At 44.5% G+C, this 19,345-nt stretch overlaps 1 protein-coding gene across 1 annotated transcript in view; it reads left to right on the plus strand.

Annotated features, from left to right (window-relative positions):
* trabd2b (TraB domain containing 2B) overlaps nucleotides 1–19,345 on the plus strand; it is a 48,243-nt gene that overhangs the window by 19,693 nt on the left and 9,205 nt on the right. Inside the window, exons 3-4 of the mRNA XM_057038408.1 lie at nucleotides 10,229–10,375; nucleotides 13,862–14,036. Of these exons, the coding sequence (XP_056894388.1) occupies nucleotides 10,229–10,375; nucleotides 13,862–14,036 (322 nt within the window). The remainder of the gene's footprint in view (nucleotides 1–10,228; nucleotides 10,376–13,861; nucleotides 14,037–19,345) is intronic.

Here is a 19,345-nt window from a genome sequence, read left to right on the forward strand (position 1 = left end):
TCTTAAGTCTTCTCAGATGGTATGTTCCCGTGAGCGAGCACCTGTGTCCACCACAACCTCTCGCGCAGGTGCAGATCACATGAGTTATACTTGGTTGTCAGTTTAATGCCGACAGTGTGTTCAATTTGTCATCATGAGCGTTCCGAGCCAGAGTCAACACAGCCGGAGTCTTTGTTGACAGGAGCCACATCAAAATCTGAAGAGATCTGGCAGCATGGAGGTGTTGTATATATCCAATATCCAGTCTTTGACCTCACCCCCCCCCCCCAGTGCCTCCTTCCTGGTGCTTCTGTGAGTGTTCCCTCTGCCTGTTTATTTGTTTTGCTTTGTCTCCATGTTGGCTTCGCCGCCAGTTTTCACCCTGCCTGTTTTTCACAGTCGTGTACACAAATGTTTTCCTCTGTCTTCAATTTCACTGTCTCTGACATAAACCCAAACAAACACACAAATCTTTGTTTTCTCCCACACTCTCTTCCTCCGACTGGCTGCTGCGATGATGCAGGCTGACGTGGACTGGTTGTTTTTACAGATGATTAATTCCTCCTCCTAACTTAACTTTTGTGGTAGACGTTAGACGTCTGCTCCTCTGTGAGCGAGAGTGCTTGTGATTAACTGCAGTGTGGTGGAGCCAAAACCTGAATCCTGGAATCACAAGTATGACCTTCTGTACTAACTCTACAAACAACTTATTAATTTTCAGCTTTTGCTGAAACCCTCAAACAGCCCCAACTGATAAGTGGCTGGATTTTGCCCTTGTTGTACCAGGAAGTTTTTAAAGATGCTGAGAAATCTTACAAACTGCAAGTACCTCTTGCACTCCCTCTCTCTCCCTGCCGAAGTTAACATTACAAAGTAATTACAGATGTTGCAGCTATCTAGAGTGGAATTAGTCATCATTTGGCATTTTCTATTTTGCCACAGTTGCATTGCTAATTTCCATGGGAATGGTGACTAGATTCTCTTGATGTTAGCACTGAGCTAAGAGTCTACTCTGTGAAGGATGTGTATGAGCAAGTCAGGTATTTTTTTGCTAATACTTCTTACCGACACTTTAGACTTTATTTCAGCTTGGTAACCCACAACTAAACAGAAAAAAAGGGATGCTAACCACTGTCTAACATAACAAGCATCAGCACGGGAAAAGTCATGCATTAAAATATGCAAGATGACAAAAGCTTCAGTGGCATCACTTTTGTATAATGAGATCAAGAATGACTGTTTGGACAAAGTAACAATAAGGAGAGTGTAAAACTCTATCGCTGTTTTTAACCACTAGTGACATAAATTGTGGTTTAGTGAAATATTTCAAACATCCTGAAACATCAGGAACTCATACAGCACTTATGGTTTCACACCCATTCTCTTGCTTCACACCTTATTTTCCTCGGCCGTCATATTGTGTTTTTTCTTAGATCTCCTCCTCTGCTGAGTCTCTGTCAGCAACTGGGCCTTTCACTGCTTCATTATGAAGTTACTGGATACTGTGCATGTGTGTATGTGTGTGTTTGTGTGAGAGAGAGAGTTATATCTTGATCAAACCCTATGCAAGTGTGTTAAGGAGAACGTCCAAGCGTACCAAGTCTTCCTCGGAAACCTTTTTAAATGTCAATCTGCTCCTCATCTGCTTTCCATTCATGCACAGAGGGAAGCAGATGACATGCAGAGATGGCAGCAGTGCTTCATATGGTTTGCATACATGTGCATATTTGTGTTTCTGTACATACAGATATTAAAAATCCACGCAGCCAAGATGTAGATGGAGGCATTTCTGACAGCTACCAACATTTTAGACTCAATCTGATTGTAGCAATCTCCAAACATGTGCTGAGCAGCAACTAGCAAGATAAGAAAACAGCCAGGGGGGAAAAAAAAGGAAAGTCAGGATTTATTGGGAGGATGCATTCCTCTCCTTTTGGCTGAGATTAAAGAACATGTCTTGGATTGGCCTGTTGCGCACAAAATTACACACATGCAGTTGAAAAATTGCAGTGGACATGATGTGGCATTGCAGGGGGTTGATCTTTCTCTCATGATGCAGCCAGTAAACATGTTCCAACTCTGAAAAGGCTTTTTATATCTGTCAAACACATCTGAAGTCTGTCTGGTGGTCCCACACTCATTAAAAACTGGCAAACCTCAGTAAGCATTAGCTTGGGAGGTTGAACATATTTGCGCATAACCCCCTTCTTTTCTCCATCTGAGGCAGCTTGTTCTCATCAGGAAGATAATTTGGACTCTGCTCGCTCGTGGATGTGCTGACAGAATATTTTAAGATGACAGAGCAGCTCGCACATAGTATGGTTTCCTCCTGTAAAATCTGACTCACTTACTTCCCTCTCTCTCCCTGTCTCTTTTTCAGTCTCTCTCTCAAACACACACACACAGTGACAAATAGTGCCTAATCCCAACCTCAACATTATTTTCATAGTTTTAAGTGTTTCTGCCGGGTTTTTATACTACGAAAAAAAAGTAAACCCAAAACAAACAGACCTAATCCTACCCTCTGTTTTACAGCAGTGGCGGTTTCAGCAACTTTGTGGAAAACTGCTGACCTGTGACCCATGAGATCAGGAACAACAATTTGAGCAGGATGTGGCTGTTTGTCACAGTTTAAAGATTTTTTTTTCTATGAAAACCACACCAGAAATACCAAATCAGTGACCCGGGAGAGTGTGGGATACTTTGCTTCCATAACGTATATTTCCATTTCCCCAAAAATGTTTGTGCATCACGGGCGCCCACATAATTATGATCCCTCATCTTGTGACTGACTTTAAAGAAGATAAAAACATACCTTAGAGTAATTTGTGTCCCGTAAGGCAACGTTGCGTGTGTGATAGTGTGTGTTTTCAGGGTAGCACATTTTAAACCTGAATTGTCAAAGTAATTCACAATATTTATCAGTTTTTTGTGCTCAAAGAAACGTTCTTAAAGACCTCCTTGTCTCTTTTGCACTGTGTGTATCGTTATACAGCCTCTCTCCTTTGTGCCAATTTGCCTTCATTTTGAACTTGCTTGCATGAAATTGAACATTTCTCCTCTTGATTCGCCGTGAAATGCCGTGCTCGTGCGGGATTAAACCTCGTTAGCTTCAGTTCGGAATCTAAAGGAGCTGTGACAGAAGGGAGAGGAGAAGGTGTAGGAGAGAAGGAGTGCAGGAGGTTCCACTTACTCCTCCTCCTTCTCCTCCTTCTGCCCCGTGAGGCACTTTGCAACTCTATGGCGGGGGAAAAAAGGCACACATGGAAAGACAAACACATATGAACACAAGCATTAAGTTACAAGTGCATGTTCGTGCGTACATGCCGATGGGTGTACGAGGCCGAGCGCACAGGAAGGAGGAAGGACATGAAAGCTGTATAAACAGAAATCTCTGACAGTGGTGGAAGGAGAGCCAGCATCAAATGAAAGAATAGAGCGAATGAGGAATGGAGCAGAGAGGGATGAAGGGCTGGTGCGGAGCCGTATAATCTAGAGATTTGTCACTGAGAGCACATAAACTGGGTGGGTAAAGGGAGGAAGTTTGGTGATTGAGGGTTGTTTTCGGAGGGCTGGGGGACAGGACTGAGGATTGAGGAGGTTAGGGAGGATGGAGAGAGAAGATGGTCGAGGACAGAAATGGCCAGCTGCGCTCCAGACCTGTTAAAGGCAAACTGGGAGAGGCGAGGGAGGGGCGGCTGATCCCTCTACACGTCTCTCTACCTTTCCTGAATAAGCATGAACATCTGGCCCTTTTGTTTTCCTTTGTCTTCCGTGTATATTTTTATGTGACACCCTCTCCTGTGCCTCTTTTTCACGAAAATCCACTTTTCAGAAGAAAACCCATTGAGGGGATGCTTGCTTACTCACAAACCTGCCCTGAAAGGATGATTTATCTGTGGACTAACTCGTTTTACTGTTAAAGCCATTGCATCATTACATTCACAGAAGGCTGAGCGATGATGGGAGGCATACATGCCAGACTTGCACGCACGTCCAGAAAAGCCCCGACGAGGATTCCTTTAAAGGGAATTAATTCAGTCACCTGGACCAGCTAACTGTTTGGAGATTTGCTCCGAGATTATGTGTGATCTCATTCCTCTGTTGGATCAGATGATCGCTCTGGAAGGGCTGAGTTCTCCTTTCTCTTTTTTTCTATTTTGAAATTATTCTGTCCGAAGTCATTAATCCAACCACAGCCGCGCAGGGCAGAGTAGTCCTCGGGTCCTTGTTTGGGACCAGTGAGGCATGTTTTAAGCATTCCGTGATATTTTATCCCTGTCTCATCCAATGGACGAGACCCAGCTCATCTGGTTTGCTTACTATCACACATCATAATGGGAGATGGATCAATCGCATGGAATCCAATACAAATCCAATTTTTTTTCTCTTGGAAAATACCATTTGGGATAAGCGGAAGACATGATGTAAAAAGTGGATGACAAACAGTAAAAAAAGTTGGGCATTATAAAGATTGGGGGCCCTGAAGTCCAAAGATTTGTCCGTTTTAGTTACTCGATGGAGGCGGGAGGCAAAAGAAGAGCGTCTAAGGTTTTGTTTAAGGCGATCTTTGACTTTAGTTGAAGTGGTTCATGTAGTTTAGTCCCTTTTTTGAAAAGCGACAGTTGTGTGTAGGCGTGTCTACCAGGCTGGCTCCAGTGTTTGACCAGATGTGAGAAAATGTCGAACAGAAATACGACTTGGACTCTGCAACTGTAACTTTGGGGTCACATGTTGAATGTAAATCCAAAAATCTATTTCCTTTATCCTTTTCTGATCATTTCAAAAGCTCTGTCTTTGTTGAAAGCTGCCTCTAACTATTAAATCTGAAGCGAGCGATGAGACAGGACCAGCCCGTTGCTACACAACCAGCTGAAAGACGCCTCAGCCCTGTAGAGCCAAGGGAAAATGTGTGGTCCTCATAAAGTGACGCGCGGATTTATTTCTGTTTAACAGCTGTGGCACATTGACATTTAAGGAAAACAAAATCTAGCACAATTCCCCTCTATGACTCTGCGCCACTCTTTCGTGCCATTTTTACTCTGAATCAACTGATAATTTATTAATTTTAATGTTTTCTGGGGAAATAGGAAAGCTGGGATAGCTGGTCCATGCCAGTCAAACAGCAGGGCTGATGTGTGGACAGGCGTAGGGGTGACACCCACACTCGAGCCACCTTATGGAGTTGGGAAACAGAAGACTCTGGGTGTCGGAAGGGTTTGTGTGGTTGTATAGAAGGTATCTGTGTGACTGCATATCAACAAGCAGAATAAGGTGGCTTGAGGAGAGGGAGAAGAAATAAAGGGGAGGATGTTTGGAGGCCTTACAAGTCAAAGAGGGGGGATATCTCCCATCATTACATCCTCACCCCCTGCCTAAGAAAGGAAATAAGATGGGACGGAAGGAAAAAAGAGGGGGGGAGAATGGTAGGCTTTCACGCGGAAGCTGGGAGCAGCAGGCCTCTGGTCCTGGGATTGTTCCTCTGGTAATCCCTGGATTTCCTCAGCTGAGACAGGAGGTAGACCAAGCTGGGTGAGAGATTTACGGAGGCAGTGATGGAGAGTGTATGAGAGGACAAAGAAAGGAAGTGGGGAAGAGAAGGAGAACTCTATTTCAAACGAGACGCCGGCTTCAGTGGAAAATGCCATGTTCTCTTTCATGTGTCGTGCCCATCGGTCAAAGAGGAATGTGTGAGCCGCGGGTGGGTGCAGACGTGTCTGTGAACACATGGATGTGCGTGTCTCTGAGTGCATTGTGGGTATTAGCAGGGATAAAAAGCAAGACCCTCTCCTGCTGAAGCTCAGATTTGACACATTAAAGTGCCCCTCGCCTTCAAAAAGACAAACAAAAAAAGCGAGCGATAAGAGAAAGGTGCTGAAGGACTGTAAAACTTTTTTTTACGTTCCTTGAACGTCTCTGAAAGGCCTTGACAGGTTACATGATTCTAAAATGACACGTCTGTGGGATCCTGTTGATAAAACTGCAGGAGACAACAGCAAGATATCGTGTGAGTCTGTCCAGACAGCTTTGATGTGGTCTTGTGTGACACAATCTTTCCAGGCTAACATATTCAAGGTGCCTTTTCAAGGCAAGCCTGGATGAAAAGATCTGACAACAGCAGCCTTTTATAACCCACCACCATATATGCATATTTGAGCGTGGAGTCATGCTGAGATAGTACAGGTTAAAAGCAAATGGGCTCATGGGTGTGTTTTTATGAACTCCTGGATAGTTTTTTGATGGCTGTGAGGGACAGATTGGTATCCATCCTTTTCAGGGCTACTCATGGGGAACGAGGATGAGCTATCACACGTCTCCTATTCCTCGGTTGCATGGGATGTTATTTCAACTCCCTGCCTCCTTCCCCTTCACTCGCTCCAGGGTGCTGTGAAACCAATCCCCTCTTGTCCCCTAAAGCAGGAGCCCAGCGGAGGAACCGGCTCGGCCCAGAGGAACCCAGCGGTGCGTGTCCCGGGTCAGGGGTGTAGCCCTCCTCTTCCTCAAACGATGAAACACAAGCAGCTCTCAGGGAGGCCAGAGCAGTCGAGGAGAACACGCCACCCCAAAACTGTACTGTTTTCTTTATCAGGAACAGATTAAGTAACGGCAGATAAAGTGACCGAATGAGCTGAATTCCTGCTTTGTTAGCCTGATCGGCTAGAAGGCTTTTAAGATGGGAAGGTCTGTTTATGAATTCACTTGTTTTCATTGATTGTATCGGTTCGCTTTTTTAACTAGATAATGTGGCCGTGCACAATAATAGACTTGTACTATGTTCACACTGCAAGTGGCCCGAGCCCGAGTTTTTTTCCCAGGTCCGATTTGTACCAGACCGTTAACAGACTTCATTGTGAACCGTTTTAGTCACATTGTTGTTCAAACAGAGGTTGCATTAAAAAAATTATGCTCCATCTGGTTTTTAAAAAGAGATCCTATTTCTGTTCTGGTTGACATAATAGAAAATGAAAATAAAAATCAGATTCAGACCACTTGTGCTTGCAGTGTGAATATAACCCTAAACAAAATTACATTTCTGGACTTTGCTATTAAAAATATGCTTATTTGCCAAAGATATTTAGCAATTCCCGGATCACTCTGCGCCACCTGTTGCATTCGGTAGTGTGTCATCAGCTACCAACCATGACTGGTGGGTGCCGAGCAGTTTTTGAACTGTGCAAATCTGTTTGAGTGGCTCAGTGATCAAAGAGTAATATTAACCAAAGCATCAATATCGGGCCCACGTGATGGTTGGGATGATTTTAAGCCGGCAGAAATGCCCCGGCGCATGGTCATGTAAGACTCGCTAGCAACCATTGTGATTTTTGGGTTGGGCACAAGATTAAACCTGATAATTACCAAAATACATTTTATGATTGGAAATTGGACCTCATTTGCTGCTAGTTGCCGGTCCAGAGTGCACTTTACCATTTATTATACCACCTAATCTGATGGCATTGATGAGAAAGAGAATCAGCTCCATCTGCATAACACATGTTGAGAACAAGGCTTTATTTGTATTTTACCATGCTTTTACACTTTTTTCCCTCTTTCTCTGTCAGTTTGGAGGATTGTGGACAGGTTTCTTATTGTTTTCCCACAGTGCATAGTGAAGAAGTGAGTAATGGATAGGGAAATTAAGAGTGTTGCTGGGAGAAAGTGAACCCGAGCAAGGAAAAAAGAATGAATTGGACAGGGTTGATTCTTGTTACGGTTTGGGTTTTGTCCTCCAGCTGTGTTTTAACTGTTGTGTGCTTATCACTATGAAATAATGAAGCGCACGTGATCGTTTTGACTACCAAACAATGGCCCCCACAGTCTCGCGCTTCCATCTGTCGTATCCCAGCCCTTTAGCTCGCGATGAACTCAACAAGAGTGAGGCCTCTCAGTTCCAGCGTCTTGTCATCACCACCTACTTGTACATTTAACTCCCAGAAACACTTCAAATAAACCAGCAAGCCTGCTAGCAAACTGCCAGGATTTAACACACTTTGAGGTCAATTGCTGTAATGTGCACGCATGCTGATAAATTCCATTTCCTGGAATGAAATATATCCAGTTACTTTGAACGTACTGCTCCTACTCTCGTCCTGTTCTGTTTTCTTTTCAGATCTCGCTAATGAATTTTTGGACGGGCGAGTACGAATCTACGTGAGCGCTTCGCTCCCTCCAGCTTTTACTTTATGGCGGGGGTTTCTCACACACGTTTGAGAATGGATGGGGAATAAAAAGCAGACAGACCTGCAGCGGTAAATGCTGTGTGTGGAGAGAGAGGTGTCAGCGCTAATTACACTAATGCTTGTTGGTAGAAGAGCCAGTCTGTCAGACTGAGTGGAGCACTTTAGCATGAGAACACCCATTTTGTCGGTCAACACGCACGCGCATGCTTCATCTACGGTCATGTACGCTACACGCAGAGACTGTTTGCCTTTTCCCCTCGCTCCCCCAGTGCTGATTGACATGCTCTTTGGCTTAGCTCAGTACAAACTCAGACGCCATGGTTACAGCTGCAGGGATGCTCTTTCCCTGGGAGACAGACAATATTGAAATAATGACCCCGCTAAGAGCTCAACCAATCACACACGCCCCCACCTTCTTACCGCACATCCTTTATTACGCTCAACTACCAGCCCCTTTCTGGCAGAGTTTGCCATGTGAAGGGAAACTGTTGGAGCTGGCAGTGCTGCTAACAGCCTGGCAGGTGTGTGTGATCCAACAGCTCCAGCCCAGCGTTCTGCAAAGGCCGGCTGGTGTTTTTCTTGGAAACCAACCCCCCACTGAGACATGGCAGAGAGCCCTGTGGGTTAAGGACCGGGGGCGGGCGACTGGAATCACCATCAGATGAGCGTGGTAGCTGAATGGCTACTGCACATATTGGCTTAATATTGTCTTTCCCAGTCTGCCCAGTAAAGATGAGCACGTCCCGCCAAAGAAACGGTTTCTACAGAGATTGTGGAGGTTTCTCATGAGGTGAAAATTTAAAAAAGTTACGGCATTCGCATTTTTTCTTCAGAGGTTGTATCAGGATGAAGACTCAGTTCTGGGTTCTACTCTTGATGTATCCTAAAACCCAATAAGTACGATTCGGGTTGGCTGGTGGGAACGAGGGCTGGGGTCTGGTGCTGGCAGAGATGAGAGGAGGGGCACAGAGACAGCATAAGAGATGCTATAGCTCATCAGATCAGTCTTTGCATTCTGAAAAAACAGCCCTTGAGGGAAACTGGCCGATTGGCCAGAACAATAAACTCAGAGAAAAACAGCGTAACCAGGTACTGCAAATCCCAGTTTGGTTGTCGTTGCTCCAGCTTGAAGGTTACCTGGAGTTGAAACGTTCAATATGCGTGATTTGGGCACTCGTGACTGCAGGAAATATAATTGCGTGAATTACAACCTGGACTTTTGACATCAGGCTCAATCAGTTGTGCAGATGTAGTGGCCTCCAGCTGTTTCACAAATCACTGTGCTCGGACGCTGACGTCCTACCTGCAGTATTTTCCAAAGCACTTGTCAGGTTTCCTGGTAATTAGGATCGTAGTTGTGGATCAGGCGGATGTAGTTGGAGGAGTCTGAATGACTGCAGCATAGATCCATAGGAGCTCTGCTTTAAACACACACACACACACACACACACACACACACACACACACCACACACACACACACACACACACACACACACACACACACATCTCTGGTTCCCATATGAGAGGTTAATAGTGATTGACAGCACATCCCAGGCCAGTCCGAGGTGGGGCTTTCAGACTGCCAGTGCAGGCAGGTTAACCCCCGGTGTCTGGGGCAGCTGTGGAGTCATTGGCTGGATGGCTGCTGCACACTATAAATTCTCCCGAAACACGGTTTTAGTTTTGATTTTAATAGGCACTGTAAATTTATGGTGCCCTGCCTTGGTAAGAAGTAAAAGAAAGGTATTTTTTTCTGCCATTTTCTCCCAGAGTCAGTGGAACTTCTCACCATTTCACATTGTCTGATGGAACCAGTGGAAATATGAAAATACAGAAATGAAGTCACCAAACAGGAACATTTCATTTACACCTGGCAATAAGGACCCCATTGTATATTAAGGTCACATTATATTTATTTTGAAATGGAACTCATTTCTTTGACAGCCTTAGTGGCGCAGAGCAGCATAAGTGGAGCAGAGAGTGTTTAAGATGGAAAAGTAACAGAAACTGTGCTCTCTTTCTCTCTCTCTCTCTCTCTCTCTCTCTCTCTCTCTCTCTCTCTCTTTGCAGGTGCTGTTCGCACTGAACCAGACTCTGCTGCAGCACGAGGGGGTGCGAGCAGGCAGTCTGCAGGGCTCCTACACCACTGAAGACCTCATTACCCACTACAACTGTGGTGACCTCAGCTCCATCATCTTCAACCACGACACTTCGCAGGTTGGATCATTTTCCAGAGAAATCCAATCACTTTGTTTGTTTGTTTTGTTACCCTTCAGGCTGTTGGCTTGGTCTTTTTGGGCCCTTTTAAAAGGGGCAATTTGCAGGTCATAAACTAAAATAAATCTGATGTCATTGTCTCACCCCGTCAACAAAACATCAACCAAACATTTCACAATTTCAAACTTGTTTCACCCATGGTCTTATAATGAGATCTCATTGTCATGATTATCAACAGCCTCATTCATATGTAACTTTGAAACAGCAAATTTATGACTAGAACATAAATCAGTAAACAGATGAGTGACTTTTGCATGAACAAACTTTTACTATACACTTCAATTCTATTCCTTCTATCTAAAAAGCAGATAAATGTAAACTCAAATTTCAGGCATTAGCAGCTCACCCACATGGAAAATCAGGTGAAAATGCAGCACGTCTGGCAGGATCTAAGGGGGATGTGGTCTCGCAGCTCCGTGGCTCCAGGGAAGATTTCCACTTGAGGAACGCGTCAATGACGTCTTTTTAAATGATGCACGGAGCCATATTTTTTCAACATTATTTGAGTTACTTAAAGACTCTCAACATTCTTTCTGATGTGTTTTTTTGTCCTGAAAATACCATGATTTATACCAGCTTTCAACCATAATTAGCCACTTCAGCTAGCACACAGAGCAAGTTTTTAATTCACCCCAAACGCTAAACGTAGCTGTTATCTGCTGAAAGACCGATCACTCTGCAATCCATCCCAGTAGCTTGTGTCCCTTCAACCTTACCCGCTGTTGCTCAGGTCATCAGATTAATCCATCATTACCTCGACTTAATAATTTACCCTCCCATTTAACTGCGGTGACCCTTTACATTTTACTGTTCCCTTTTGTTAATCCTACACTATACTCCCTGTTTTTATCTCCCTCTCTGGTTGTCATGATGGATGCCTCCTGCACGAGTCCTCTCTACTCCTCATGTCGTAGTAACACATATTACACATATTAACATTCCCAAACACATGCTAGAACAATCAAAGGCCTGGCCACGGCCCTACTTCCTGCTGATCTATGGCGGTCTTGTGTGTGACTATACTATGAACGCGTTGGCCATAAAAGAGCAGGTGTTCCTTGACAGATTAAGATGTAATCCAGATAACCTTCCCAGCAGCAAAGGTTCTCCCAGTGCAGTCTTCATCACAGTAGAATGAGGATGATGATGGGCCAGGCAGGCTCAGGTTAATGCTTTTCAGCAACGGAACGTTCTCAAATTCATCAGGAGCAAGAAGTAAACGAGGTAAAACTTTAGCCTGAACAAAAGAGCAGAAAAGCAAACAAACCCGCCGAAAAGTAATCTAAACGCGCCGTTGTTCCGATGTTTCACACGCCGCGCAGAATGAAATGTAAACAAATGGAAAGTAACACCAGAAAAGTGGGGAGGAAAAAAGGATTCCTGTGCCAGATCATAAAGCGCAAAGTGTTGGCAGGACAGAATGACTGAGCAAGTGAGTGCCGAGCAAGAGCAGTAATAAAGGAGGGGGCAAATATCGGCCTGTCTCCCCTCATTTCCCGCACAGGTTGGGACACAAAGCAGCTAATGGCCTCCGTTGAGATAAGTTATCTGCATCTCCGGCTACACTCCCACCTTGACCCCTCGCAGAAAGGGCACGTTTTCTGCTCTCGTCGCGACACACTCCCGCTTTTCTCACTCATCAGCGCAATGATGAAGCATTCCTTCTCCACCTCTCCCCCCGCCCCCCATTGCACACAGCTTTATTCTGCCTATAAATCACGAGCCCCCATCGGTCTAGATGAATCCTGGACAGTCATCCATCAGATATCTGTGTGAGTGCAGCGTGCTTTTCATGTTCTCAGTTCTGTTTAACTTTCTGCAGAGAAAACACTGATAAGTGAGCAATATGGTCCGTGTCATAAACACCGTTTAAATGTGATCACTGAAATTTAACAACCGCTCACTCGCCAGAAAGAATAATATTGTTGCATTAGCAGAGACGCCGTGCTAACTTGCCTCTCTCCCTTTGCTTTTTCTTTTTTTTGTAGTAGTTTATGGCTTCCACGATCTGTGATTCCTCTTATGATCATCCTACACTTTAGTGATTTGAGTTTATGGGATTTTGATGTTGCCAATTGAAAATGAAATACATTTCTTTGCTTTTAATGCTATAATAACAACAAGGGTTCTCCCTAATATGCGCTGAAATGTAGCTGCACTGTTTTCACAGTAGCTGGGAACAGAGAGACAACTGCAAATCAGGACCTTAGGTCTTTTTTTCAAGTTTTAAAAATTAGTTTTAGTCACATACTGATCACAGAAAATGTCTAAACTAGCAAATGTATTGGAAAAAAACTCTTTTTTGTTTCCTTGCAGTCAGACTTTCAGCCTGTATTCTCCCCATAGATGCTGGTTAAATCACTCAGGTTAGACTTTTACAAAGATTGGAGGCAACAATTTGTCTACATTAAATCGATAAACTAACATTCCAGTGCTGGATATCAGTTTCACATTAACATACAGTATAAAGGTATTTCAGGTAAAGGTGGTCATTTGTCGCCCCCCCCCCCAAAAAAAACAAACCAAAACATTTCATCTTCTTTAAACATGTGAATAATCCAGCATACTTGACTGAGACAAATACATTAAAACAGAAAGGAAAAGAGAGAAGATGGACGTTAAAAGGAGATTGTCGAAGAATGTTGAGAGGTCAGTTCGGGTTTAAAAAGGCAGGGTACATCACAGTGGGCCCGTTCATCAGATAAGCAGAATAATGTGATCTACCTTATCAGATAACAGCAGTAATCTGATTACGAAAAACCAGATTAACACACCTACATTTCTCCAAGATCCTCTGATGTCTTCTGGCCTCTTAATTAGATTTGATTCATCACTTTACATGTAAATCAAATGGTGGAAATTTAAAGTTGTCAGGTACACTGACATAAACTGTGATATATATATATGTGTGTGTGTGTGTGTGTGTGTGTGCTATATATATTTGAGTTTAAATAGTACTTCCTTTAATAAGAAAATAAGTATGTCTGTTTGAATAGGTGTGGTTAAACCTCAGCCCCCATCACGCTGCCACCAGGCCTCACTCATCCTCGCTGATTCACAGCCTGTTGAGCTCAGTCTGGAAGCGTCTGTCTCTGTCTGAGTCTCCTAATAAATCACACAGCAATTAAACAGACATTCACACCCTCAGGCTCACACAAATGTAAACACATTAGAGCACTCAGTCACCCACAAACACGCGCTGCAGCCGCCTGAACGCAGACTCAGCAGTTTGATGCCACGTCCGCCTCCCTTTCATAACGCCTTTGATCCACTTTTAAGAAGATAAATAAATGGTGGCTGACTTCATTCACCAGGTTTTTAGCGACAGCATCCCCACTGATTCTGCATTTTTATCTGCGCTTTTGTGTCTGATGTGAGTTTTGAATAATTTGTGATTAGATTTTTCCCCTTTCTTTTCTTATTCAGTTGCCTCAGTTCATCAACAGCTCCCTGCCAGCTCACGACCGCATCACAGCCCAGCAGATAGACCACTACTTCCGCCAGGAGCTCATCTACAAGCGCAACGAGCGAATGGCTCACCGAGTGTCGGCGTTGCTGCAGAGAAATCCCAACCAGACGTACTTTTTTGCTTTTGGCGCTGGTGAGTGAATTATAGGTTCATTTACTCTACAGCTGCAGATTATGGAGATCTTTTGTTGCTGCAGCTCCAACACAAATCACATTTTGTCTTGATACATTACATGATTACAACTGGGATGGTGTGTTTGGATGTAACTGTGCAGCTCAGGTTGGCTTTGGTCTCTCACGCTGATCCTGTCAGCACGCAGGCGCCTTTATGGCGAACAAGTTGCGCTATTTCATGTTTGAAAGGAACTGTGGAAACTAAACAAGACAATAACAATAACCGTAATAATTCCCAGCTTTCATGCATGAAACACTCATACACACACTCACTCGCACGCTCACACACCTGACACACAAATGTTTGGAGAAACAGGAGCCAGTCATACAGGCCGATCCAGAGCCTCCCAAACATGATCAGCGGAGTCTTAATGGAATTGTGTACAGATCCTGGTGACATGATGCTGTGCATTATCACGCTGCTCTCCACCATATCTCTGTGCCTTTTAAATGCCATCAATAAAATGCCCCTGTGTTTGATGCCCATGCCACACACCTGCCTGTACCATTACCCCAGCGCCGCCATGAGCCACTATTGCCCAAATGTTGAAATCAACAAACTGCTCACCCACATGACGCCATACACGCTGTCCTCTGCCCTGTCTGGATCCATCCGTAAATAGAACACCTGTCCAAAGTGTCTTAGACCATCTTGGTGGTTAAGAGGCTGGATGTGGAGGTCCTGGCTGGGGAGGTTACACGTGGTTTGCGGTCGTCAGGCCAGTTGGATGTACCGCCAAATTATCCAAAACAAGAAATTAGCATTCAATTCAGGGCCAACAGGTCTAGAGGACATTCCTGCAGTCAACATGCCAACTCCCTCAAAACTTACGCCATTGTGCTGGGTGATAAAACTGCACATTTTAGAGAAGCCTTTTATTGTGGGCAGCCTGAGGCTCACCTGTGCAATCAACATGGCGTCTGATCAGCATCTGGATATACCACATCTGTGAGGTGGATGGATTATTTAAGCAAACACGTCACGCTCAGTAACACTAATCTAGACAGATTTGTGAACACTAATTGGGAGAAAAATCATTGTGTGTACATAGAAAAAGTCTCAGATCTTTGAGTTCAGCTCATGAAAAATGGGGGCAAAAACAAAAGTATGAACATGTGGCCATGTTCGTGCACAAACATCACACATGCACACACACACACACACACAACCACACACAACCACACACACACACACACACATACACATACACATACACATACATACACACACGCCTCCCTCCGGTCAGCCCCCTCAGGAAACATTAGCAGCATTAGCCAGGAATGCTAATTGAAACAAACAGCTCATGTTTTTCTTTCCATTTGTGAGGTGGGAGCTGGTTGCAATTGTATGTGTGTGTGTGTGCGTGGGTGTATGCATGCGTGTGTAATAGCTAAACAATATCCTGTTGAAAATAAGGAATGCTTGTCTGTATCATATTGTAGCTAAAGATAGTTGCTAAAGATATTTTGCCCGACAGACTGTCTGACGTAAAACTGTAAAGCTGCATTTGGAACCATCATCATGGAGGTTACCACCTCAAAACCACAGAGTAGAGAATAAACATTAGATCAGACTGGGAGTGGAGTGGGAGCTGACTAACCACCCAACCTCCTTGAGATAAATGTGGTGTGGTGGTTCTCCCATGTCTCAATCTAAAGAGGGCAGCGTGCTGGGCAGCTCCCTGGCTGTAAACTATAATGAAGGTGGAGTCAGATGGAGTTTTGGCGTGATAACATCTTCACACTGATGGAGCGTAACTAATGGACCAACCAGCTGTAATTAATAGTAAATGAACTGTATTTTTGTATTGCCCATTTAGTCATTGTCACCATTCTAAACCCTTTACAGTACAAATCTGCATCCGTCTTTATTACTAATCATTTGGGATCAAATGTCATGCATGGGTGCAGCCTCGGGAACAATTCCTGATCTTGCACAACACGCGGCCCCAACATCTGCGTCACAGCCACCCTCACAGATCTGACTGCCTTTAACTTGTAGCCTTCGTACACGAGTGAATTTACTGTCGTAACGCTCCAGTGAATATCAGAGGTTAAATTAATATCAGACCCTTTGGAGAACCCAGATTCATTAAGTGAGAGTGTTTGTGTGGGGGTGATGCAACCGCGTCCAAGGAGAGCAGATATTATTCTTGATGTTTTGTGCTGTAAGATGGCTGTTTTGCCAGCTGCCCTCTTTTAAGTATCCAAATGTTTGCACACCCGACCAGACTGTCGGGGGATCACGTGCGCCAAGACCTCAGCAGGCGGCAGCCGCGTGGGTGACAGAGCTGACAACCAGTGTTGGTTGATAAGGACCATTGCAGCTGACAATCTGCTGGCACGCACACGCACGCACGCACGCATGCACCCGTTTACAGTAAAAACAGTGAAATTCTTGGGAACAGAGTCATTTTTACAGGTCCAGATTTTGATGAAAGGAATAGCATGGCAACTCTGCTTCCCGTTCCCAGCTTCCGTTCTCGATCTGAATAGATTTCACCTGATATTCCTTCATTCCCCAGTTGTTTTTCTGGTCCCTTCACGGAAAAAGTTCAGCTGGTACAGCCCATTCGTCACAAGTGGGTATTTAAAACCGGGTTCCATCAACTCGATTACAGATATTCTACTGTTCTTATAGATATTTAGTTCCTTGTAAAGCTTAATACCGTATATGAAGAAACAAACTGGGAAGGTAAAGTGGGAATATTAGTAAAAAAGAATACGAGGTGGAAAGACTTCATTAAATCAGCCCCTTTAACAAAGTCTCTTCTTTGCTGCGATCACAACGCGTCCTCTTTCCGTCCGTTATTTACCCCTCCAGCACACTGACTCATGTCTTTACAGGCCCCTAACTGTCCCTGCTGGTCCCAGTCCTCTTTTGGCTGTAACCAGCTGTGAAATCCTATCACCCAGTGATGCCAGGCTGTATTAAGTGACGACCTCCACCCTCGTAAATCCGACTTACAAGGGACGTTGGGGGAAATCAGTTACTTTTTTCTTGTGTTCTACATACGCTCCCACCGCAAAGTGTATTTTGAATCGTAAAGAGAAATAACGAGGACGGGGGTCGTGAGCAAAAAGAAAGTCCAGATGTATTTTAGAATAAATAAAAGCCGGGAGGCGTGACAACAGGCCCTGGCTAAAGTGAGCCCGTAAAATTCAATCTTTATGGTCAAATCTAAATAATCACATTAACATGCGGCAGGATTCTGGGGCTGTCTGCACACGGGACGCAGTCTGGACCAGCGAATTCAAACATTCTGGCTTATTTCTGCATCAAGGCCGTTCCAGCAACCCTTCCGTCAGATTCTTCAGCTCCAGCTTGAAGCCGGTCCAGCGTGCAGAAAGAAAACAGGACTGTTGGGAAAGCGCCGCGGCAGCGCTCGGGTCAAGGCCGTCTAACGTTACCGTTGTCATAGACCAGTCCAGAAGGACAATTAAACTACACAGCGAGCGTATTAAGTGTTTCAAGCAGGAAATCCATCTCTGCTCAGCTCAGCGCCTCCCTTTCCCCCCGCACACCTACACTTTCCTGTAGTGCGACTTTTCCCACTCACGCGTGCCAACACACACACACACGCACGTTGTCACAGACTTTCTGCGTTTTCCTCACCTCTGCCGACAGGTACTTAATACAAGTTAGAGAGGCGTAATTGAATTACTGTAGCAGTATGGAAGGGCTGCGTTGTGCACTGGAGCTCGATGCGGAGCCAAACTTTTGACATTGATTATCCACCAAAGGAGCTCTGGAACATTTCAGCTAATTCTAAACGTACTGTAATCACAGATATAAAGTGATTAGAGGCTATATGGTTTCAAATGTGGGGCACAATCAAATTCCTGTGATTTGATTGGAAAAATGCTTTCGTATGTTGTTGAGCTGATAAAATCATCATTATTTATTATTACTGAGGTGATGTGACAGCCAGCCTTTCCCTGCCTGTAAACAAAATAACTCAGTTATAAGTTATGAAGGTTTCCTAATGAAAGTTTTCAGAAAAAGTTGATAATGGAACGAAATTCTAAGAATGTTCAGATTTCTAGAGGGATTTTGACCTTTGATCTGCCAAAGACCAATGTCAAGGCGCTTTGGTCATAAATCAACCTACTATGTTATATAATCTTTCATCACTACTGCCTCTATACAGTATGGGAAGCACTCCGTATTTAAATGGGGCTCACCTGTGATTAGCCGGTATCAGCAGCCTATCTGGATATCTACGGTACTGTCCGTGGTGCTGAAGTGGAAAATACTTTTTTAAATTGCGCTTGATTATTGTGTCTTTTATAAATTCACAGCGACACCATTTCTAAAAAATACATTTTGTCAAAAATGTCCAGGGCAAATAGATGAGTTGAGTTGTGGCGACTGCTGCCTTTTTCAGAAAATCTACTAAAGACAAATATTTGAAAATGTCTCATCCCACCTGTGGATCTCTCCAAATCCAGTAACAATTCTCACAGACTGAATAAATTTACCCATGGAGTTGAGTTTACTCCCACCGTGTTAGCGATGCTCAGGGACACGGTGGCGTTAGCGCTGTGTGTGAGCTCATCTGAACACTGTTTTTCCTGAGGACAGATTTGCTCAACTGCAGATGATGGCAACAAAGGGAAAATATGCACATTTGGCACATTGTTTTGTTTGGGCACATCGCAAAAAAAAAAAATCCTCCTGGCACCCTTCTTTTTTTTCCACCATTCAACTTGCAAAATATGCAAAAATATGCATCCTCACTGTTGATCGAAACAACCAGCAGCCGTTGGCTGCGTCGCTCTTCTGTCGGAGCGCTCCGCTTCAGCAGGTTTTCATTCGCCGGTCCTCTGGCCGCCGCCGCTGCCGCTGCCCAGCCTTATTGAAAACATCCCCTGGAATTTCCTGAAGCTGCCACAGCCGAGACACCACTTTACACACACACACACACACACACGTGCAAGCTCAGCCCTGTGCTTTTGTGTGCTTGTGACACAAAAAGTCACATGATCTCAGGTATTCGTAGCTAAAAGTGTAGTTCGTGTCCTGACAAGTGCACAAAAACACAGACTTGTTTTGACTTTGGCTGCGTTTTGTGGACGTGCTCAGCTCTGGAGGACGCTCCACACTCCGGTCCAGCCAGATCAGGCCCATGTGGTTTGCAGTTACTTGTGGTGATAAAGCGATGACTGAGTGGTGGTGGTGGTGGAGGGGTCTGCTTAGTGTGCATGTCATTTCTTGGCACTTCCTTCGGTGCATATCTGCTTTAATCAGACGCTCTTCTGGTCCTT

This window comes from Takifugu flavidus, chromosome 7 (genome assembly GCF_003711565.1).
Source record: "Takifugu flavidus isolate HTHZ2018 chromosome 7, ASM371156v2, whole genome shotgun sequence".
Classification (NCBI taxonomy): domain Eukaryota; kingdom Metazoa; phylum Chordata; class Actinopteri; order Tetraodontiformes; family Tetraodontidae; genus Takifugu; species Takifugu flavidus.